Source organism: Poromitra crassiceps (genome assembly GCF_964638095.1).
Source record: "Poromitra crassiceps genome assembly, chromosome: 12".
Classification (NCBI taxonomy): Eukaryota; Metazoa; Chordata; class Actinopteri; order Beryciformes; family Melamphaidae; genus Poromitra; species Poromitra crassiceps.
Window position 1 is genome coordinate 33,522,288 of NC_139632.1, and position 24,367 is coordinate 33,546,654.

Below are 24,367 nucleotides of genomic sequence, written 5' to 3' on the forward strand. Positions count from 1 at the left end.
TGAACCAATGTGGACCAGCAGTTTGCCGTCACTGTTGTACTGTTGTTGTGTGTCCAGCCTTGTTGTTTGTCAGGACATTGGGAAGCTATTAAAACACACGTTCACATCTTCTGAATTTCATCTACCGCCCGACTGAACGCCAAAACACTAGATATTAAAATATCACATAAATATCAAAAGTCTCCTATTTGACACTGCTATACTGCGGTTCTCTACCGTGTCTGATTCCCCTGTGTACTCCAGGTCCTAGGGTCATCATGGCTATGCACAAATCCTCCCTGTGTCTTGCTCTGATCTTACAGACATCTCGTAGCCATGTAAGAGAACATGCACACACTTGGAGGCAGAAGTCAGATCGCCTGACGTCTGACAGACACGCATGACTTGAGCAGTACTCGCTGCTGCGAGTGGAAACCCTTCTGTACGCATCAGAAGCTCACAGGAAACCCATTCCACTGACAAGACAACACAGCTTCAAGCCAATTTGAGATATCCGGATGAGCGGATGACCACAAGGTATGGTCATTTATGACGCCATTTATGACGTCATTTATGACGCCATGCAGCCGGACGATGTTGAAAAAGTGCAGCGTGTCCATGTAACTGCAAAGGGGGGTGGGGGGGTTAGTACTTCCCGTCAGCCTTTTTCCCCACCTTTCTTAGAGAATAGACATGTTTAGGCACATATACAGAACAATCTGTAATGCATGAAAATGAGGAATGACTTACACAGGATACTGTTAAGCAGCATAGAGTCGAACAACAGTCACAATATCAAGGGGCCGGGTTTGCACGGCGGCACTTGTGTTTCTAGCATGGCCGAAAACACACTACAGGCAAGGTCTAAACACCACAGATGACCAACTGCACTACATGAGTAGAGAGAGGGATATCAGGAGAAGCCATTGGCTATCGTGTGGAGGAGGAATTCTGCTTTGACATCATATTCTAGAAAGATCCAATGGTGAAGGGAATGTACAAGGTCAATCACTGGAATGACTAACTAACACTACTGTGCTGTGGCCAAGGTCAAGAGAATCACAAGCCAAGGCAGTCTGCAGGGGTGCGTTCACAGCACGCACGCGTCTTCTGCACTCTGAACATTAAACCCCCCCCCAGACGGAGGAACAGCCTTTTACGCTTTGACAAGCTGGGAGGACAGAGCAACGCAACAAGTTTAACCCATTGATACCTGATGCAGCATTTGTGTGTATCCCTTTAAGACCGCGGTCTTAAAGGGATACACACACAAATGAGGGATATACACGCAAATGCTGCATCAGGTATCAATGGGTTAACGTGCGTACTTTGGCCCTTCCAGTGCAGTGATCTGAGGCCCGGCCAACACGACAAAGTTCAAGAAAGAAGGTACGACATTTCACGCAAGACCACTTAAAACGGGAGGTGGTAAGTTGTCCAAATTTAGATATGGTGCGGTGAACACTGAATACGTGTTTGTTCACAAAATCTTTGAGAAGACTAAGACATTCACTGTCTCACCACCAGGCTGAGCTCAACTCACCCCTGGCCTGATTCTGAGTCCTGGAGATAAGCTGCTTTGCAGTAGGGGTGCACCGATCGATCGGCCGACAAATATAATCAGCTGAGAAATGCTTTAAATAGCTCAGAGGTGATCAGCTGTTTGTGCACAATCACACACATTGCAAGCAGTTGAATACATGCCTCAAAAGCATGAGAACATGTGTGGCGGAGAGGAGAACAGTACAGTAGCTAGTAGGCAAATCATTCTAAATATCTGATACAGATCACGCTAATACATACATAGTGTGCAATGGCTGTGCGTGTGTGTGTGTGTGTGTGTGCGCGTGTGTGTGCGTGTGTGTGTGTGTGTGTGCGTGTGTGTACTTCACAGTCTGTGATCCAGCTTAATATATTGGGCAGAAGGCAGAGTCCATGCTGCTGCAGTGAGAAACCTTTCATGAGCCATCGATGAGTCAAAAACACACTAACGGCCTGTGCATAAAAATGTCAAACTGTCGTTGCGTTCGGGGCTTTGGTTCTGCGTTTACACACACAGCAGCGTATGTGATAACGATTCACATGTAGTCTCTTCAAACAGATGCCCACAATTTTCAAATGGTTCCGCCTACACGTCAGGGGAAAGTTGGTCAAAGCGGAAAGGGGAAATAATGAGCGATGCTAGGGGGATGTCCCGGATGACCCGGGTGTCCCGCCTAAAGGCAGGTGATTGGAGAAATCACTGTGTGCGTGAAGTATAACGGTGCATTCGAAGAATGTAGACGAGACTAATTTGCGTGCAGACTGGAGCCGCGGATGTCATCACCAACTCTGAGCAGCACAAAATCAGACCCTTCACAATAAGGCAATGAATAGCCTTATTGATGTATGTTGCAACTTTTGTGTGTGTGTGTGTGTGTGTGTGTGTGTGTGTGTGTGTGTGTGTGTGTGTGTGTGTGTGTGTGTGTGCGTGTGATCTGAAATACACAGAACACAGACACATTGGAGGAATATCTGCTGCCTTTGAACAGTCAATTTTAACCCGTAGTGAGACGACTGTGCTGTTTTTTTATTTACCCAGTAACACATTAATTGTTTTTAATTTTGAAGGTATAAGTGCCTAGCTTCCGGTATTTCTAGTAAAGTGGAACTGATGCAGCTTCATAAGACTGAACTTTAAATGAATTATTAGGCTATTATCCACAGAGTGACACAGAAGTCAGTCATGGTGATACACTGCTGTAGATTGGTTGCATTACAGACTAAAAACCCAGTGAAGCCCTAAAAAGGGAACGCTTTTCTTCGCAGCACTTGAAGAAATCGATGCATCTGGCCGTGAGTTTGAGTCATTTGATTTATTATTATGCGCGAACGATTAATTAATATGTGTGAACGCTGAACGTTAATAGCGGGCACTTATCGCCCGTTATGTATTTTTAGTGACTCGTTATCAGGCTCTGATGTCATGATAGTTTGTTGAATGCCAATGCGATTCACTTGTGCCATTATATTGATAGGCAAGTTGAATATTTGCTCCTATTGTTTGTCATTGTCTTCTTCCATGTGTGAAGTGAAGTGCGCGTGTGTCATCACAGCTCACAACTATTACGTTTTGCCACTTTACACGGCAACAGTAAGGTTACCATTATCAAACAATTTCACTCTGGGACCTGGTTTCACTTCTTTTTTTTTTGCGTTTTCAGTCCCCAATAATGCCGTTGTCATGTAAAAGGAAGGCACAGACGGAACAAAAGTTTGCAGTTTTATGCAGGGAGCGTTGTTGTGTAAACTAGGCCAATATAATCACCAGTGTTTCCTCTGCATTCATTTAACACTGCTGGAGAAAATGTGACATTTAAATTGACGTTGTAATTTAGTTTTTCAATCATCTAAAACTAAGACTGTAGCCCAAATGTTTTAGAAGCAACTGATCCCTCAACCTGGACCCAAACAACTGTAAGCAGCACAGCTGCATAATATTACAGAGGAAACACCATGTCAGGATGAAACCTATCGTTTATTTACACATGGATAGGGCCAGCTATGTTGTGCAGCCATAAGAACAGTCTATTAAGCACAGTGTGAGAGTGGAATTTGACTATTTATGCTCGCTGTGTGCGCTGTGTGTCGACTGTTGATAGTAGAAATTCTGGGAACATTGCATCATTTCAATTGGTGATTGGATTAGTGATCGGCCAATCACACCGTTTCAAAATTCAAATAAAATCGGAATGGGAATCAGTCCCAGAAAACCGGATCAGTGCATCCCTACTCTCCAGGATCTCATCTTTACTGTCTCATCAACACAAAATAATGCCTCAGGATAAACACACTGCTCACTTTCTATTAGAACAAACAGTCAAGGCCATACATTATAATACACCATCTGCTATTTAACAGCGGCGTAATGGGTGTCATCATTGTCATTGTGTGCGTTTATATCGTTCTCACGTCTAATTGAACCCGGGAGAGTGTGTACAAAGAGTGTGTACAGTACAAAGAAGGACTGCAGGCTGATCTGATCTGTGCTAATGGCAGGCATGGAAAGTATCGGTCAAATCCAATTCACAACAATCCGAACAAAATTCAACAGGCGTTAAATCACCCGGTCACATTTGATGTCCGAGGAAATGTTTGTGAATCTTTTGGAATTTACAACTTGGTCTTCCCACTCGCTCGCTCGGACCTGGCTGATGATCTACAGTGAAATGTAAACGCTTAAGCCTGAGAAAGCCACGGTGAGACAGTATGTGATCCACAGCTAAAAGCCAGACCACAGATGAACAACAGCCACCACAGACTATACCCGTCTCACATTCAGTCTTTTTGTTTAGACACTATACCTCCTTGAAAAGCTTGTAATGCAATACTTCATGGTTTAACATGACCCAAGCAACGTCGCTGGTGTCAGCTCGCAGAGACTGTCAGCTGCGCAGAGACTATCACAACAGGATTTTGTTCCTGTTTGGTTTAGCTCTGCCAAATCAATTCAAAGTTCACTAGCTCGTAAGCTTGTTACGACTCCAGCGTCCACTTTGTAGGTTCCAGAAACATCCTCTTTGTGTGAAACTCCTCCCTTCAGGTGGAGCAGGAGTTGAAACTCCTCCCTTCAGATGGAGCAGGAGTTGGCCCTCTTCCTGGGCTTAGGCTCCCCGAAGTCCCTGTCGTCGGCAGCGCAGTGGCTGAAGGAGCACATGGTCTGCGAGAGCCTGCGCATGCCCAGGCGGAACACGCTATTGGACAGGCTGTAGATGACGCAGTTGCAAAAGCTGTTGCTAATGGCCAGCCAGGTGGTGACAAAGGAGAGGGCGGGGCTATCCAGCACGTGGGAGCTCTCGAGCAGGAAGTAGATGATGTAGGGCAGCCACAGCATGTAGAAAACGCTGGTGATGCGGAACAGCACCATGGCGTAGCGCCGGTCGGGTCCGTGCCCGCCCTGATGCCCGCCCTGATGCCCGCCGCCGCCCTCGCCAGCGTCCATCTCCTGGCTGGGGAAACGTGCCCGCCGCTCGCTGATCTCTCTGTTGTGCTGCTGGCAGATGCGAAAGATGTGATAATAGGTGAAACAGACCACGAGCGCGGCGGGCGCGTAGAGCAAGCACACCACAAAGCCTGTGAACAGGGCGGAGGTGGGCCACGAGTGGGCGCACCACTCGAAGATGTCCCCGTGGTAGCCCGGCTTGCCCCACCCGAAGAAGGAGGGCAAAAACACCAGGCTGGAGTAGACCCAGATGAGGGTGATGCAGCCACGCAGCCGGCACGGTGTCACCAGCTGGTTGTAGGACAGTGGTTTGGTGATGGCCAGGTAGCGGTCCACACTGATGCAGGCCAAGCAGGCCATGGAGACGCTCTTGAGAACAGAGATGACGTAGCTGAAGACCTGGCAGGTGACGGGCTCCTGGACACCTGCCGGGTAGTGCAGCAGAGACAGGGTGGGCACCAGGCAGCTGAGGCCCACCAGCAGGTCGGCGTAGGCCATGGTCTGGATGAAGTAGCTGGTGGTGTAGTGGTGTAGCAGAGGGGCACAGTGGAACACGAAGATGACCGTCAGGTTCCCCGCGATGATGAGCACCGTCAGCAGCACGATGACGGCCGTCTCCAGGACGCAGGCCTCCAGGCCCTGGTTCTGGCCCCAGCCCAGGGGACAGGAGTGGTTGGTGGCCCTGCCAGGGACGAGGTCTCCCAGGCTGCCGTTGCCAGTGGGCACCGGGTCTGTCGTCAGCTGCGACTGGTTCATTGTTCTGGGTGCAGTCCAGGTGGGTCAGGTTTGTGGCGTGCCACCCACAAGGCAGATGGCCTGTAACTGGAGACCTACCCGCGCTGCACCCCCCCCCCCTCCCTCCCTCACCGGGCGTCTCAGTAAACGGAGCTCTGTAGCTCTGTAGCACACTCACTCTCTCTTTCACCTGCTCTCACATCGCTGGGTCTCAATCAGATGAACAGCGACGGGAGGAAAATCAATACGAGCCGCTCAGCTCTCCCTTTCCAATCAGTCATGCTTAGCCCAGGAAGTGGCCGAGGAGTCGTCAGCAGCAGGAAAGAGAAGAAAAAAGAAGCTGTATTCCTTCAGCAAACAGAACGTGTGAGCGTTAGTGCTGTGGCCAGCATCTCTCCCAGAGGCAAGCCTCCCTGCTGCTGCGCCTGCTGCTCCGCCTGCCAGTCTGTGGCCTCATCTCTCCACCGGGAGGCTGAGGGAGGCTGCTGCTGTCCTCACAAGGGCAGAGAGCGTAGAAGACGCAAGGCAGCAGATCCTTCAAGGGGGAAGCACGCTGCTGCTCTCCCCTCTGAACTGATCCTCACCAGAAATGAAGTAAGCAAGGAGCATTTGGCTTCTGTTTCACACCGAGAGATCAGAGCAGATGTATGGAGAGCAGTTACCTTCTACTGCTCATTTCCACGTTCAACATGTTTGATTCAGGCTGCTGCTGCTGCTGCTGCTCAGGGAGAATAGTCTCTCTTGGTAAATACCAAAGTCAGGAGAGGAAAATGACATCCATATCAGCCTTTGCATTTGAATCAACCGTGCGATACAGAGTTCAGATGTCCATAGTGCCTCTCATGGGTGCTTCTATGTTTTCTGCCTAACAGTAGGCTTCCCTTATGTTGGTGGTCCTCCGGTCAGTGTCTGGAGCCCATGTATGCCCAAGCTATTGTCTGAATCAAAACACAGACACAGGCTAGAACAACATGGGGATCTCCGCGGGAGATGAGTGTCACAGCTCTCTCAGCACACACAGCAGCGCTGGGGGGAAATGTGTTTACAAGGCATCCCCCGGCAGAGAGGTGCAAAAAAGCAGGAACGGCAACAACAACAAAAACCGACGTGGTCTGCTGCTATGGAGGCGACTAAAAGTTTGAACGCACAAACTTGGCACAAAAAGTATTCCGGGACTGCGAGATGCAAAAGAGAAATCAATGTCAAAGTGATCCGGTGGCTGGTGAAAGTGATCCGGTGGCTGGTGAAAGTGATCCGGTGGCTGGTGAAAGTGATCCGGTGGCTGGTGAAAGTGGTGGATGTCAGTGTCCCGTGCAGGCAGGTGGTGGAAGGACTCTCCAGGAACAGTGAGAGGCCAGCTGAGAAGATCAGTGCTCCTCTCACATCCACTCCTTAGCAATCCTGTGGCAGGTGCCTGCAGGGAGGATCCTGTGGCAGGTGCCTTCAGGGATCAACCGGCGGTCCAACTTGTTTATCCCATCAACTTGTTGTTGGTTTGTGTTTTAGCCGTGACATTCTGAAACATCGGCGAGGAGGGAGGGAGCGCCCTCTGCGTTGCCCTCACCTCTGGAGTGCTTGTTGCGACTATTGATTTGATGACTTGAAACACGCCACAGGGTCCTTTCAAATGCGCCTCCTTTTAGTCGAGTGGCGAGGTCAGGGTTATGTGGTCCTACGTTCTTCTCCTTTACCTCCCTGATCTCTCTCTCTCTCTCTTTCTTTGAATACGTCTGTCGCCCGGAACAAAACACCGGCAGGCGCAACAAAAGGGGAATCCACTCCAGCCGGCATAAAGAAAAGGACCAAGTCCCGGTTGGAGTCCCGCTGTCCTCTGCCAATGTCCCCCTTTGAGTTGGTTAAACAAGACGACCCGGCGTCTCCCACTAAATAAATCTTGCGATCGGGGCGAACAGTGAGAGAATGAATGTGATGGATCTGTCAAAATCCACGAGGGGCAAACGGAAGAAGAAGGGAAAAAAAGATTGTGCTGGATGGAAAATGAAGAGTCAAATCTGCAGCGAGGGACACGAGGGAGATGAAGAGTCCCTCAGCCCTGGTGCAGTGAGAGAGGAGAGATGCTGTGACTGGCTTACATGTCCCTGCCTCCCTCTCCACACACTCCCTCTCTCTCTCTCTCTCTCTCTCTCTCTCTCTCTCCATACACACACAGACCCTCCCCTCCTTCCTCGCTCTCTCTCTCTCCCTCAGCCTCTCGCTTGCTCGCTCGTCCCCCCTCCCCTCCTGGCTGCACCTGAGGCTCTCTGGCACATTATTCTGTCTCTCACACTCGCTTTCTCCCAGAGCTAAATTTGGACACATTTCCTATTTACATATTACTTATCTCTCACAGTCCATTTTCTATTAACTAAAGCCCCCTCCTCTCCCTCTCTTCTTTCCTTCCCTCACTCCCTCCCACTTCTCCCTCTCCATCTCTCCCTCTCCATATACACCCCCCCCCACCCCCCCACCAGCCCCCAGTATGCTTCGCAAACCAATAGCCTAGCCCAGTGATGCCTGCCCCTTAGTTACAGTTGCCAGGCATTTGGGCTAGTTGGGAGCGTCCTCTGGCCAGCAGATGACAAAGAGGAACACGTGAGAGCAAATTGACTGAGCAGAAGGGTGGATGTGGAGGAACTATGGAGCATGGTAGCCAGGCAGAGCAGAGAGCAGAAGGGTGGATGTGGAGGAACTATGGAGCATGGTAGCCAGGCAGAGCAGAAACACTTGGCAAAAAGAAGATTGAGCTAAACTCAGCTAATCTGCTGTTTCAAACTGTGCGTTTTTTCTTCTTCTTCTTCTTCTTCTTTTTACACTGAAGCCAATGAGAGAGCGGCTGCAAGATGGAGGGAAAGTGGCCACTTTTGCATCTCGTTTCTTTTAGGAAGAGCAGAAGTCAACTTTTTAAAAGTTTAGAAGAGTAGAACATGACGCTGAGCAAAGAGGGGTTTCAATCACAAAGGGCTGCAACAGATAACAACGTGCCATTCACTTTTACCCAGACACTGCAGATTCAGAGTTCCCCCCCAAACTACATTCTAGAATCGGATATGGTCACCGGTGGGACATCATCTCCACATAGGAAATGGCGTGTTATTTAGCTACCTTCCTGACAAACTAGCATGACGTGGTTGGTACAAATCCATTCCTTAGGTCTTCTAGTTTCATAGGATACCAGAAACTTCACTCTGGCTTTAAAACTGAGCCTGCTGCAGCCTCTGAAAGTAAATGTTCAAAATTGTGATATTTCCCAATTATCGTGATATTTCCGAAAATAAGCCTAATCTGGCAACTCCTCAGGCTTAATGTGTATATTATGTAAAAACTTGTCTGTAAAAAAAAAAAAAAAGCAATTATCTGGCGGACCACCAGGCGGAGGTGGTCTGTGGACCACAGGTTGGGAACCAGTGAACTAGTAGATATATGTGAGCTCAAAAGAAGAAAATATTATAGTAAAGTGAAGTGAAATATTCCTTTAGGTATAATACACAGGCTTTAATTTGTAACCTGAGAACTGGAGAGCAAGTAAAATCCTATTGCTACTATGCAGCTGAGAGAGAGAGAGAGAGAGAGAGAGAGAGAGACAGTAGGCTCTTTCACACACAGATCGCGCAAAATTGCATTTCGATAAGCCCGCAAAGCCTGGCAGCCTCGCCACAGAAATTGCTTTCACACACAGGCCAGCAGGACCGCCACATTCCCGTCCCGCGGTGTCCTTTCAGGCGACAGCCACTGCTCCCGGATTGAAAGGCGAGCCGCTGTAGGCATTTCCACTCAGCTCCTCGCTCAAATTAATATTTTCATAGGTTAGTGTAGCCTAGCCTACTGTATGATGAACGAATTAATTCAACAACCAAACATCGCTGAGGTGCAGCTGCGGTTGTTAAGGATAAGCTGATAAAGCTGCGCTCGTTAAGGATCAGATAAAACACGAAAGTGTTGTCCACATGCATGGTAACAAGGCTTTCAATATTCATCTGATCGACTTTATGCATCACAGACCTACCTATTAGGTAGGCTACAAGGCTAATTCTTTTCTTTTGGTTCCAGTTTTTTGTAAAGCAAATTATTCCCATCAAGTAGTCTAATTAGGGGCCGTTCTGAAAGACCACGCCCGCATATCAAACAGCTGCAGTCTGCATAACGTTCGTCGGGGGAATAGTAGCCTATACTATAACGTTAGTAGTTTTTGTAAGGGAATGCACAGAGCTGATTTCGAGAGGGAATATCCTCAGACCAACTCGCCACAGACAGCTACAGTATAGCCCTCTGAAGCTTATGATTATATCTGTTAATTTTACCTACTAATGTCAACATCGTTTGAGCATAAAGCCTAACCGCACGGAGCATTCCTCCTGGCGTCCCTGCAGTCATGATTGTATAGGCTACTTTTTTTACTTTCACTCGTGCACTTTCTTGCTACATGAGGTGATTTCCCCTGGAATTTTTTTATGAATGAGCTGACCATTCGCACCTTTTCCGGCTCGCTGCGACAACGCTTTTAAGTGGAGGCGGGTTGCCTGCTAAACCGGCGTTGTGACTACCTACCGTCGCGGGACAAAAGGCGTCAAACAATTATCCACCAACGCGCGTTCACGACTTGCACATCGGATTGCTATTTTCCATGCATTTTTCGGCTTTCAAGGCCGGTGTGAAAGAGCCTAGAGATATGGGGGGGGGCAGGTCTTTGAATTGGCTTGGAGACCAGATGGAGGGATCAGAGTGAGAGACGGCTAAACTGGACATGTAAAAGAGCAGAATATGTCAAAGAGCAGAATATGTGGTGTGGAGATGGAAGGAAGTTCTTTACCTGTAGAGGTGGGCAACTGGGCACTGATGAAAAACACCACCAGAAGGCCTGTGTTAATAATGCATTCTACTCCAAAACAAAGCCAGCGGGGCCACTTGGAAACAAAGATGGAGGCCGATTCACCTTTCACTGCCTCCCACCTCCTCCTGCAGCCTCTACAGGCTCTATAGCCAACTGTATATCCCTCTATAGGCTTATCCAAAGCAACTTACAACGAGTAAGGTGGCAGGAGGTACAAGAAACGCTCTCCGCTGCCTCAACAGTGACCATCGAGTTGCACTTGAGCAAGACGCTTAGTCCCCGTTCACACAGGACGCTGAAGCACGCTCAACCGAAGCTGTACCTACTGTAACGGGGTCGGTTCTCAAAATAGAATCAAGCTCACGTCTAGACAAACCAGACCCGCTACAACATCAACAGAACGACTTTGCACAAGAGTTATCATACAAGAAGTCAACATACAGGAGTTGTCTTACCTATTAGCCCAGGAGTAGACTGTGGACAGCAGGCTGTGGTGCTCAGACGGTTTCACGGGACAGCACAAGCCTAGGTATGGAAGCTAGCTATCAGCGGCTTCCCTTCAGTAGATTAGGGACGCTATTACAAAAGTATATCACACACACAGTCACACCCATACGTGAAAACAGAGGGAAGAGTCTCTAGAGAATGGGAGCAAGACAGGGAATCCGTGGCTTTCTTGGTCACTATCAGAGAGGGGGTGGCAGCGGAAATGCCACGTCATATAAACTACCTCTGAGCCACTCCCACTTCCTGTCTGATAATCTTGTGCAATATCATAAATCACTTGACAAATTAAACAGGGGGTATCTGACAATCACATATCGACCTGTGACACTACGCTGAACCCACAAGTTTCATTTAGGGGTCCTTGTTAACAGGCGAAGCCGTTCACACCACCTGTGCGCGTGCCACGCCGAAGCCACGCTCATGCCGTGCCGAAGACACACTCACGGCACGCTGAAGCGATCACTCAGGATGGACGCCGAATTTCCAAGCGTGAAGCTGCGCCGCCGCAGGCATGAAGTCATTGGGAGTTGTGGGCGGCTTCAATACGCGAGAGTAGGCGCTGAGAGGAAAAGACAAGGCGTCTTGTGTGAACGGTAAGGCGTACGTTGCTTCAAGCTTCAGTTCTGCTTACGTTCGGCGTCCTGTGTGAACGAGGGCTTAGGCAGCGGCCACGCTGGTTCGCCTACATTACTTTCCATTCATTTTCACTGAAAGCTGTCCATCGTCTGTACTGGACTGATGGCACGTCCACCTCCGTTAGATTTCCGTCCGTTTTGACGGAGCGCAAGTTCAACCCAACCAAACCTTTTTTTGGACAGACGGATTCATCAGTGTCCATTCAGCCAATCAGAGGTGTTCCTACGTTCGTTTTGGACAAAATAGCGGCAAACACGGCGATGGCGGTCTGACCAAAACAATGATAAAACAGGGAAAGCCTGGGGCAACGTTGGGATGACTGGAGGTTTGCCAGCTCTGTCTCTGAATTGATACTGTAGAGTTTGTTTCTTCTTGTTTTCTACGGTCCTTGACCACATCACTATTGGCCGTTGATCATGTTGGGTATCTACTGTAGTCAAGGTGGGATGATATGTTTATCTCATGAGACGTAATATGGGCTTCAGGATTTATTACAGGCACAATACGATGTAACTTCAATGACAACAAAGTCTGACTGCAGAATGATGTTGTTGTTTCTCCTCCTGAGACACTGAGACTTTGTAGAAATGGCATTGGCTAGAATTTAACAACAATTTGGAAATATCATTACAGTGCAAATAAAATAATTTCAATGAGAGGTTGTGATATTGTTGTGGAGCTCATATCACATAAAAAATTTAGCTAACATCCCACAAGGTCCCACAGCAGTCTAGCAATGAAACTGGCTACGGCGGAAATGCTGACTTCCATTCAATTCCTGTCTTGATTTCATACAGACATAATACTTTCCCCTCAACACGATCTGTCTCTAAATCAGACTTAATCTCCATTCCCCTTGTAAAGCAAACAAAACAAGTTCCAGGCTCTAAAAATATTAAAGCCGCACTCCTTAATGTTAGATCGCTGTCAAATAAATCTCTCCTCATCAGTGATCTGATTACCAGTTATAATCTGGATTTAATGTTCCTCATTTGTTCTACTCTACTCTAGACTACTGTTCTACTCCTAGCCAAAATAATTGAAAAGGTTGTTTACCTACAACTCAATAGATTCCTAACCTCAAATGATCTAGATAAACTCCAATCAGGCTTTCGCCCCCATCACAGCACAGAAACCGCGCTTACTAAAGTCATAAATGACATTAGAATGAACACAGACTCAGGCAAAAATTTGATTCTAGTGCTACTGGATCTTAGCGCTGCATTTGACACTGTTGACCACTCAATTTTGTTGGACAGACTGGAAAACTGGGTTGGGCTATCGGGTACGGTCCTCCAGTGGTTCAGGTCATATCTTCAAGACAGGAAGTACTTCGTCTCCATTGGCAATTACACATCTGACCTAACTAGGATGACTTGTGGGGTGCCTCAAGGATCCATTATGGGGCCCGTTCTCTTCAACCTTTATATGCTCCCTCTAGGCCTAATTATGCAAAAAAACAAAGTAGCCTATCATAACTACGCAGACGACACTCAGTTGTACAGTATATATAACTTTCCTCAGCTGACTATGCTCCCAGAGAATCATTGTGCCAGTGCATTGATCAAACAAATAACTGGATGTGCCAGAATTTCCTACAGCTAAACAAAGACAAAACAGAGGTGATCGTCTTTGGTCCCAAAGAACAAAGGCTTAAAATCACTGCACGCCTTGAGTCTCGATCCCTGAAGCCTAAGGATCAAGTCAAAAATCTTGGCGTTATTATTGATTCCGATTTCAACTTTAACTCCCACATTGAGTCAATCAGAAACTCTGCTTTTTATCATCTTAAAAATATAGCAAGAATTAGGGGCTACATGTCCAGACAGGATCTAGAAAAACTAATTCACGCCTTCATCTATAGTAGGTTAGACTACTGCAATAGCCTTTTCTCTGGTCTCTCCAAAAAATAACTTAGACAACTTCAGCTCATTCAGAATACTGCTGCTACAGTAGAGTTCTAATGAAGAAAGCTGATCATATCACTCCAGTTCTTAAGTCCTTACACTGGTTGCCAGTGTGTCATAGAATAGATTTTAAAATACTGTTATTAGTCTATAAATCACTTAATGGCCTAGGCCCAAAATACATAGCTGAATTGCTCCCACGCTAGGAACCGTCTAGAACTCTTAGGTCAGCAGGGTCCAGCTTATTAACTGTACCTAGGATCAAATCAAATCATGGGAAGGCCGCATTTACCCAATATGCTTCTGCTAGCTGGAACAAATTACCTGAAGACCTCAGATCTGCCCCAACCTTACTCACTTTTAAAAATAGACTAAAGACTTTTATGTCTACCGTCGCTTTTAACTGCTGACAGCTGTTTCTCAATCACTATTATATGTGTGTGTAGTCATGTTTCTTATATACCGGTAGTCTATTATGCAAACCCAATGAGTCCTCTATAAGTTTTTAGCTCTTTTTGCAACTGCTGCGCCTGTTGCTTAATGCACTTTTTATACCCTTTTTTAAAGTTTTGTTGTGATGCTTTTAAATGTCCATTTTATTCTCTTCTTTTATTCTTTTATTTTCCTGTCGACCATTTTATGTGAAGCACTTTGAATTGCCTCTGTGTATGAAATGTGCTATACAAATAGACTTGACTTGACGATACGTATTGGTCTAATTTTTGTATTGCAATATATATTTTCCCATCACTAATATCTAGGACAACCAGCCCCAGAGGCTTGGGGTATGAGTAGGGATGGATGGGGCAGTTACGGGGGCAGATTAGTGCTGCTTTACTGCCTGGAAACAAGCATCCAGCCAGAACTATCTGCAGATCGGCACACTAAACCTGCTTTTTACCACCTGCCTGGCCGCCTGCTGAGAGTGAAACATGAGACTGTCTAGCAGGCAGACGCCAGTATTTACATTTACGCTCAGCGACACTGAGGGGAACATTTGACGTGCTGAACACACTGCCCAACACTGACTGGAGTGGAGGTAGCCCATCTTACTTGCCTTGGAAATGAGTCTTTGATTTGTACATGTACTGTATATATATATATTAGGGATGCACGATATGGATTTTTAGAGCCGATACGATAACCGATAAATATATTCGTCTTGGCCGATAACCGATACGATATAACCGATAATTATTATAATAAAAATAGATATTTTTTTTTTTGTTTGTTTTTAACCTGTATTTTATGCACACCTGGGGTTAAAAAAGGGTTAGGGTAGATGTATGGATGTAGTGAGCATAGCTCTGACCTAACCAAATCTAACTAACATCACTGTGAACGCAAAACAAAGAAAACTTCTGATATAATATGATTGTTTAATAAAGTGTATCACTCAATTATAGTCAATACAAAAATAAAGGCTTTTATAGAACGGAAAGCCAAGCTGCTTAGTCTGCAGATAAAACACAATGACAAAAGGCATAGTAGTTTAGACTCTTATTGTCATACTGATCTGTTCAAATTTTGCATTGGTTCCAGTTCTCAGTGAATTGTAGCCTGGGCCCAATGAATGGGGCAGGCATATACAGTCCATGGGCAGGCACTATAAACTAGGGCTGTGGCGATTCACTTATCTCCCGATTCGATACTATCACGATTCTTGGGTGCCGATTCGATTTATATTGCGATTCTTAAGTATTGCGATTCTACGATTATTGCGATTCGATATTACGATTTATTGCGATTTCTGTTTATTTTTTTCTTTTCTTTTTCAGTTTGTTTGCTTTTTTACACTAGATTAGAACATGGGAAAAGTTGAATCATACACTAGAGACTGTATATTATATATCATGAGTAGGGCTGGGCGATATAGTTAAAAACAGGGGCGGACTGGGATCATAATTCAGGCCGGGCATTAGATACCAAGCAGGCCAGGCCGATATGGGCCAACGCGCGTGAAATTTGGGCCGTTTGAAGCCAGATTTGGGCCGTTTGAAGTCCAATTTTACAATGAGATGCACCCACTTTAACCCTGAAGTGTAATTATTACTTCAGACTAACTAATAAAGTAATAAAACCACTAGTAAACCAGTAGGCGGCGCCTGGCCTGCTGTTCAGTGAGTGGCCTGACTGCAAGCACCGGAAAAAAAAAAAAAAAAAAAAAAAAAAAAATTTAATTTGCGATTATCGATTCTGGAATAAAAGATCGATCCAAAAAATCGTGACATTAAAAATCGCGATACTTAGGTGAATCGATTTTTTCCCCCACCCCTACTATAAACCAATAAAACCATCTGTGTCATTTCACTTTTTACTGAAGAATGCTGCCACCAGATTAAATAAAAGGCACTATGTAATGTTGACTGACTGATGCTTTTTATGTAGCCTAATGTGCGCGACTGCTCCTTTGTTTTCATTATTGGATCTGTCCCGCAGCTAACGCTAACTAACGCGGTTAGCTTAACGTTAGCGAGTGGTTTTTTTGGAGTTAAATACACAATCCCTGGATGTTTCATTTCGGGTAAAGGGGATTCCATTAGTTTCTATAAGTTTACGCAAGCTCTGTGTATTAAGTGCTTTTGTGGGGCTGTTTGATTACAAGCCACAGACTGTAAATGTCACAGTTTGCCAAGCGGACGAGCCTGCAGGGTAGGCCCGCTACGACTGAGCTAATGCTAACGTTAACACTCGCTAACAAAGACAACAAACATATCCGCTGCATCATCGCCAGCTTTGGTTTAACGTAATGCCAGCTTAGAGGTTTCCCCTCCCCTGGGAACCTGTGTGGGACATGGATTGCAAATTACAGTAGCTTTCTGATCATTGTGAAACTGAAAAACAGCAACACACTACACACTGGCAGCAGCCATGGTTGCGTCGCAGCTGTGATGTCACGAATGTGCGACAACAAAAATCTCCGCTTCCGAGGCAAAAAATAAACAGGATTATTATCGGATAATTTATCGGAAAAAGGCCATTATCGGAATAATAAATAATAACGCACAATGGCCATATCGGCCGATAATTTATCGGTCCGATAATTATCGTGCATCCCTAATATATATACCGGTATATATATATACCGTAAATTCCGGACTATAAGCCGCGGCTTTTCCCCCGTTTTTTGGGCTTTTTTGGCCCCTGCGGCTTATAGTCCGGTGCGGCTTATCTATGGATTTTTTCAAAAAAAAAAAAAAAAAATCTCTCTTTTTTAGCACTCTTTCTAACTATAAATCCACTTCTGTTTTAATTTCCTCTCTTGCCCTCTTTTCACCACACCGCGGACACTGTGTGCACTGTAAAGAAAAACACAGGTGGTGTTGTGTTATGTTGTTTTGTTGAAATGTTAATAAATGGGAGCTTCCTCAAACAGCCATCTCTTTCCCGACAATCCCCTCTGTGCATGAACCCTTACATATGGTAATTAAACATTAAAACACAAGACAAAAAAAAAAAAAAAAAAAAATACCATTAACACCTTAAGTGCCATAGCCGAAATAATTCGTCTTACATAATCCAGCGCTTGAGTGCCAGAGCCGAAATAACTCGTCTTACATGTTTTTTTGACGGTGGGACATCAATCAACCCCTTTTACATCTTCGAGATAACTATTTGGAGCAAGAGCATGTGTGTAATCTATTTTACCGACCACTAAGTGGCGACAGAGACCGAGAGAAGTCACAGCCACGGGACCCAAAAGCCACAAAAGCAGCCGCCTCCCGCGGAAATGGCTTGGCGATTTTAGTCAGAAGCCCGGACACACACACACAGAACGGACAGAGATCCCTTCCCCCCAGAGCCGCGCAGCAACGCGCGAACACACACACACACACACACACACACACACACACACACACACACACACACACACACACACACACACACACACACACACACACACACACACACACACACACCGCGGGAGAAAGCCATTCAAGGAAATGGCGACGCGATTTTACAGTAATCCATTTCAGACTCGTCTTGCCCGACAGGCAGACAGGCAGGCAGGCAGCACAACGCGCTTCTGACACGCTCCTCCTTCCTCCTGGCTCTAGAGCCAGGAGGAAGGAGGAGAAGACACACGGAGGGAGGAGTTTGAATGAGAGGGGTGTTTCCTGTTGTTATGGAGGAAATTACTGTTCAAAACTATTGTTTAGAATGTCTGACGGTCTTACTGATGCCAAAAATGAATGGTTAAAGTGACTGTTTCACAAAAAGCCATTTATCTCTGAATAAATTTCCAGACGCTGAAACCATGCTGTACTCAACGGCTAATATCTACATAACTACTAACTCTGCAAACTAACTCTTTTAGACAGAGAAAGCACACATTCTATTAGTTATTTTTAGATGATTGGTGTTCATGAATTCTTAACAGAAAAGAATCCTCGGCTCTTCTAAAATGAGCCAGAATCGTCAAAAACACCCCTGGCACAACTTACCTACAGGAATGAAAACATGGCTGGCATTCAATGTGTTAAAACACCCGCGGCTTATAGTCCGGTGCGGCTTATATATGTAACAAACAGGCAATTTTGCAGGTGCGGCTTATACTCCGGTGCGGCTTATAGTGCGGAATTTACGGTATATATATATGAAAAAGGGGGACGGGGCCAGAGAGAGTTACCTGTGCGCTGTGTTGTAGGTAAGAGAATGTTTTGTACATAGTCCCCAACAAAATACACAATACAAATTAGAAACAAAAACAAAAACAACAAAAAAATCTAAAAAGCAGTGAGTGAGTTTTCTGATGTAACCTTACAGGATTTCTGGGTTTTGAAGTTGACATTTTGCAAACCATTCATTTTGGGAAACAAAGGGTGTGGGCTTCTTATCATCATTTCACTGTGAGAATAGCTGCAAAGACACATTCTCCTACTGGTGGAAAACAGCAGAGAGATCATGTCAATGTGAATCAGATGCGGGGGGGGGGGGTGCCAAATACACAGAGGAGGTGGATCATTATCACATTTCACATGACAATAATTTATGTCCAATGAAAATAGCTGCAGTGTTTCTCCCCTCCAGCACAATGTCCGCCTATATAACGTGTGCATTGAGACGGCTTCAGGCGGATGGTAAAGAGGAGCTAAAGGTCAAAGACTAGCTGGCTATTGGAAACACCATCTATCATCTTCAGTTAACGTCACAGGCCGGGTCCACTGCTCAGGTTCACATGTTTAGAGATGCATTATTCTGTGGCTGCTGTTGTCCTTCTTCCACCATGTAGGTCAGGATGCAGGGAGCCGCTTCCATACATATAAATAATAATAAATATATATATATATATATATATATATATATATATATATATTATGTGGCTGCTGTTGTCCTTCCACCATGTAGGTCAGGATGCAGGGAGCCGCTTCCATACAGGAGGAGAGAAGCTTGTACATTCATTTTGTTGTCAAGCAAGAAACGCAGTGCAATCATGGAAACGCATTTGTGGAATAAATGATTGTTGCCACGCTCGTTTCACAACAGTTCACAAGTGGTTTTGGACATCCGGAAATGTTCCCTGTAAAATATCTGTCCACCACAACATTAGATTTCTGTGTGTGTGCCTTTTCTTATTGGACAGTTTAAAGTGGAAAGAGCCAGGAGACAGGAAAGGCTGGGATAAAGTGGGGAGACGACATGTGACAAATGTCCAGATCGGATCCCAGGACATAGTGTGTCCATGGTATGAGACAACACCACCCAGAAATGTTCCACCCTAAGCCTACCCACTGTCCCTCCTATGTACAAGGTAGCAGCTGTTGTTAAATGTGCATTAGTTGCTGCATTAGAATGGCACAATGTCTATGTCTTTACTTCTTCTACAGCAGTGATCCTCAAAGTGTGGGCCGTGGAGGTACTGCAGGTGAGTGATGTGGTAAACACTTTTTAATCATAATATTTAGGCAAAATGACGAGTATAGTAAAATGGCCAAAACAGCCCGAAACCTAATAAGCACTGGACGGAGATATGCAGTGCTTCATTAAAGCAGCGCTCTGGCGCTGAGGAAGGGATCGATTGTTTTTCCTGTTGTTGCAGACACTACACACACACACACACACTACACACACATATACATATATTGTGCTTCTAAGTGGTTTAGAAGCTGAGATATTGTAAGAAATAGATTTTGTTATGACGTGATTTTGAAATTCCAAGATGGCCATTTTTTTTCCCCAGACACCATTTCTATTGCTAAAATTCTATTCCTTGGCCCTGAAAACATATGTGTAGACACTGTAATTGTGCTCCTAAGTGGTTTAGAAGCTGAGATATTGTAAGAAATAGGTTTTGTTATGACGTGATTGTGAAATTCCAAGATGGCCGTATTTTTTTTTATCAGACACAATTGTTATTGCTAAAATTGTATTCCTTGGCCCTGAAAATATATGTATGTGTAGACACTGAAATTGTGATCCTAAGTGGTTTAGAAGCTGAGATGTTGTAAGAAATAGGTTTCGGTAGGATGTGATTTTGAAATTGCAAGATGGCCACCATAACAACGTTTTTGGAGGTGGATCTTATCAAAAATGGAACGGCGATGGAATTCTGAGTAAGTAAAAAAAAAAAAAGTTTTTGTCAGGAACGTCCACATCCAGTTGCTAAGCCGCCTGACTAATAGGGTTCATCAGCTTCACACTTCACAGTGAGTTGATATGAATGGTCAGACTGAGCCGGCTGCAGATACCACAGACACACACTACATGTTTCTATTTGTTCATTTAGACACGCCCCCCCCCCCACACACACACACACACACACACACACACACATCATGTTTCTGTTTGTTCGTTTAGACACGCCCCCCCCCCACACACACACACACACACACACACACACACACATCACGTTTCTGTTTGTTCATTTAGACACGCCCCCCCCCCACACACACACATCACATGTTTCTGTTTGTTCGTTTAGACATGCCCCCCCCCCCCACACACACATCCACATCACATGTTTCTGTTTATTCGTTTAGACACGCCCCCCCCCCCACACACACACATCACGTTTCTGTTTGTTCGTTTAGACACGCCCCCTCCCCCCACACACACACATCCACATCACATGTTTCTGTTAGTTCGTTTAGACACGCCCCCCCCCACACACACATCCACATCACATGTTTCTGTTAGTTCGTTTAGACACGCCCCCCCCCACACACACATCCACATCACATGTTTCTGTTTGTTCGTTTAGACACGCCCCCCCCCACACACACACATCACGTTTCTGTTTGTTCGTTTAGACACGCCCCCCCCACACACACATCCACATCACATGTTTCTGTTTGTTCGTTTAGACACGCCCCCCCCCCCCCCCACACACATCACGTTTCTGTTTGTTCGTTTAGACACGCCCCCCCCCCACACACACACATCACGTTTCTGTTTGTTCGTTTAGACACGCCCCCTCCCCCCACACACACACATCCACATCACATGTTTCTGTTAGTTCGTTTAGACACGCCCCCCCCCACACACACATCACATGTTTCTGTTAGTTCGTTTAGACACGCCCCCCCCCACACACACATCCACATCACATGTTTCTGTTTGTTCGTTTAGACACGCCCCCCCCCACACACACACACATCACGTTTCCGTTTGTTCGTTTAGACATGCCCCCCCCCCCACACACACACACACACACATCACATTTCCGTTAGTTCGTTTAGACACGCCCCCCTCCCCCCCCACACACACACACACACATCCACATCACATGTTTCTGTTTGTTCGTTTAGACATGCCCCCCCCCCACACACACACATCACGTTTCCGTTTGTTCGTTTAGACATGCCCCCCCCCCCCCACACACACACACATCACGTTTCTGTTTGTTCGTTTAGACTGCCCCCCCCCCCACACACACACACACACATAATTGATTATGTTGGTGATGTGGAAAGAAGGCAGTGTGTCCTGTTAATGAAGCACATTGAGTTCCTGCTAAGGAGAAGTGAATGTGAGGCGAAGGGCTACACTATAGAAACACACATAGGTGTGTGTGTGTGTGTGTGTGTGTGTGTGTGTGTGTGTGTGTGTGTGTGTGTGAATAGAACTACACTGTGTGAGGAGGAAAGATGGCAGGGGTGTTGATAGGCTGTGCTGTGGCCCTGTAGTGCAGCTGGTCCCTACAGATACTACGTAGGAGGGTGTGTGTGTGTGTGTGTGTGTGTGTGTGTGTGTGTGTGTGTGTGTGTGTGTGTGTGTGTGTGTGTGTGTATGCGTGTGTGTGTGTGTGTTTGTGCGTGCGTGTGCGTGCGTGCGTGCACATGCATGGGTGTGTGTGTGTGTGTGTGTGTGTGTGTGTGTGTGTGTGTGTGTGCGTGCACATGCGTGGGTGGGTGTGTGTGTGTGTGTGTGTGTGTGTGTGTGATTGACAAGCCTGTCAGAGCCCCTCCAGGGGACGGATCATGATGGGAGGCCTCAGACTAGCAGCTAAGCACTGGGCTGAGCCAGTGGATTTATGGATGGTGTATGTGAATGTACATGTATGTTCTCTCTGTCTCCAAAACCTCAACTATTCAGAAACAAGAAAAACAGCCTTGTCTCCCCCCCCCTTCTTTCCTTGATCATAATCCATTTCTGCCATTATACCAATGGCTGTTAAAAGGGTTAGATAAGTCCAAGTCAAGTGGAAACATGAAAATCACCAAAATCGAGGTTGTGAGGTTTTCACACAAGCTTTGGCGAGCGATGATTACGGTTTGTTTACTCTGCCAGCAGTGGGGATTACATTAGCATAATATATAAATAAACAATAGAAACTGCATAGCAATCGCCTCCAGAAGACACAGCATTACTGTAGCTACAGGCTCGACAGTGGCCGCTGCAGGCCGGGGAAATGAGAAGCAGCCAGCAGCACCAAGTGTCTCGGTCTGCTAAGTTAGTCGCACCATCAGCTGGAGTCCTGTTGCGTTCTGAAAGCTGGTGGAATTGGTAAAACAGTGAAAGTGGCTGGTAAATTATTCTTCTCTCCAGGGAACCAACCATTCAGAGTGCTGTTCTATTCCAAACAACCAGTGGGCTGGTAAGACTGTGTCCATATCGATTTTTTTTTGAATGAACGCCAGCGCCCTTTCCTCTTTAAAAGCACCCACAAAAGTGTTTTTTTCTCCATCAGAGCGGAGCGCTTTTAAAAGTTCAGAAATGTTAAACTTTTCAGAACGGGGTGGACCACCTTTTTCCAGCCAACCAATTGCAAAGGACGCAGACGCTGGCCGTTGCCCATACCGTCCAAAGACAATATGGAGAAAGTGTTGCGGTGGTACGTTACTGTAACAGCAATCTTAAAGACATGGATACCGGACATGTCACGGTATTGTAAATCTCTGGTAGTCTGGTCGTTTGTTGCACAACACTGTATTGTCTGCTCCAGAGCTAACCAGCTGCTCAGTGAGCTAGCATCAGGTGACGTTAGCATCAGCTTTGATTTCTCCACAGAAAAAGCACTCCAGGCGGCGCTTTTTCCACGCCAAAAAACAACAACTTGTCTTGTCTTTCTATGTCCTGGACAGAGCCAATGAGATGAACATCTTCTTCAATAGGTTCAGCACAGGATCCCCAGCTGCCTCCCCCCCGGTCCCCAGCCGCACTGACCCCCCACAAGCCTCCCAGCCCCCACAGCTACTTTTCACCTCCCTGGTGCCCAAAACCACAGCCCCCCCCCCCCCCCCCCCCCACAATGGACTTCAGGAACTTAACACCTCAAACTGAGCCCCCCGCTTCCTCCACCACCAGCCTGTCTGTCTCCAGCAGACAATTCAAGAGGCAGTTGGAGAAGCTGAAACGGAACAAGGCTGCAGGTCCGGATGGTATCTGCCCCAGAGTACTGAAGACCTGCGCAGGACAGCTATGTGGGGTCCTACAGCACCTGTTCAACATCAGCCTGAGCCTAGAGAAGGTTACGGTGCTGTGGAAGACCTCATGCCTTGTCCCGGTTCCTAAGAAGCCCTCTCCATCTGCCCTAAATGACTTTCGACCGGTGGCCTTGACATCACACATCATGAAGGTCCTGGAGAGACTGATGCTGGCTCATCTCAGACCCCAGGTGAACTCCTACCTGGACCCACTGCAGTTCGCGTACCGCCCCAGGGTTGGAGTCGACGACGCCATCATCTACCTGCTCCAGCGAGCCCACTCTCACCTTAACACAGCAGGCAGCACTGTGAGGATGATGTTCTTTGATTTCTCCAGTGCTTTCAACACCATCCAGCCTGCACGACTGCGTGAGAAGCTTCAAAGGATGCAGGTGGACGCCTCCACAATCTCCTGGATTATTGACTACCTGACGGACAGACCACAGTTTGTGCGACTGAGGGGATGTGTCTCCGTCCGGGTCGTCAGTAGCACAGGAGCGCCGCAGGGGACTGTCTTCTCACCTTTCCTCTTCATCCTATACACCTCTGACTTCCAATACAACTCAGTATCCTGTCATCTGCAGAAATATTCAGATGACTCTGTAGTTGTGGGGTGTGTCAGGGATGGAGAGGAGGCAGAGTACAGGGAACTGGTGGGCCGCTTTGTGGACTGGTGCGGAGAAAACCACCTCCTCCTTAATGTGTCCAAAACCAGGGAGATGGTTGTGGACTTCAGGAGGACCAGCACGGAGCCAAACCCTATTTCCATCGGGGGTGAGGAGGTGGTGAGTGTGGACAGCTACAAATACCTGGGCGTTCACCTGGACAAAAAACTGCACTGGAGACGCAATACTGAGGCTGTCTACAAGAAGGGGCAGAGTAGACTCTATTTCCTGAGGAGGCTCAGATCCTTCAATGTATGCAGCAA

General features: G+C 46.5%; 2 protein-coding genes across 7 annotated transcripts in view; both read right to left on the reverse strand.

Annotated features, from left to right (window-relative positions):
* Window positions 1-24,367, reverse strand: part of rabgap1l (RAB GTPase activating protein 1-like) — a 206,983-nt gene that overhangs the window by 116,820 nt on the left and 65,796 nt on the right. The window lies entirely within an intron of this gene.
* Window positions 4,589-5,716, reverse strand: gpr52 (G protein-coupled receptor 52; the record flags this gene model as incomplete). Its single annotated transcript, XM_083647757.1, has 1 exon — window positions 4,589-5,716. The coding sequence occupies one exon, from the start codon at window positions 5,714-5,716 to the stop codon at window positions 4,589-4,591; it is 1,128 nt and encodes a 375-aa protein (XP_083503883.1).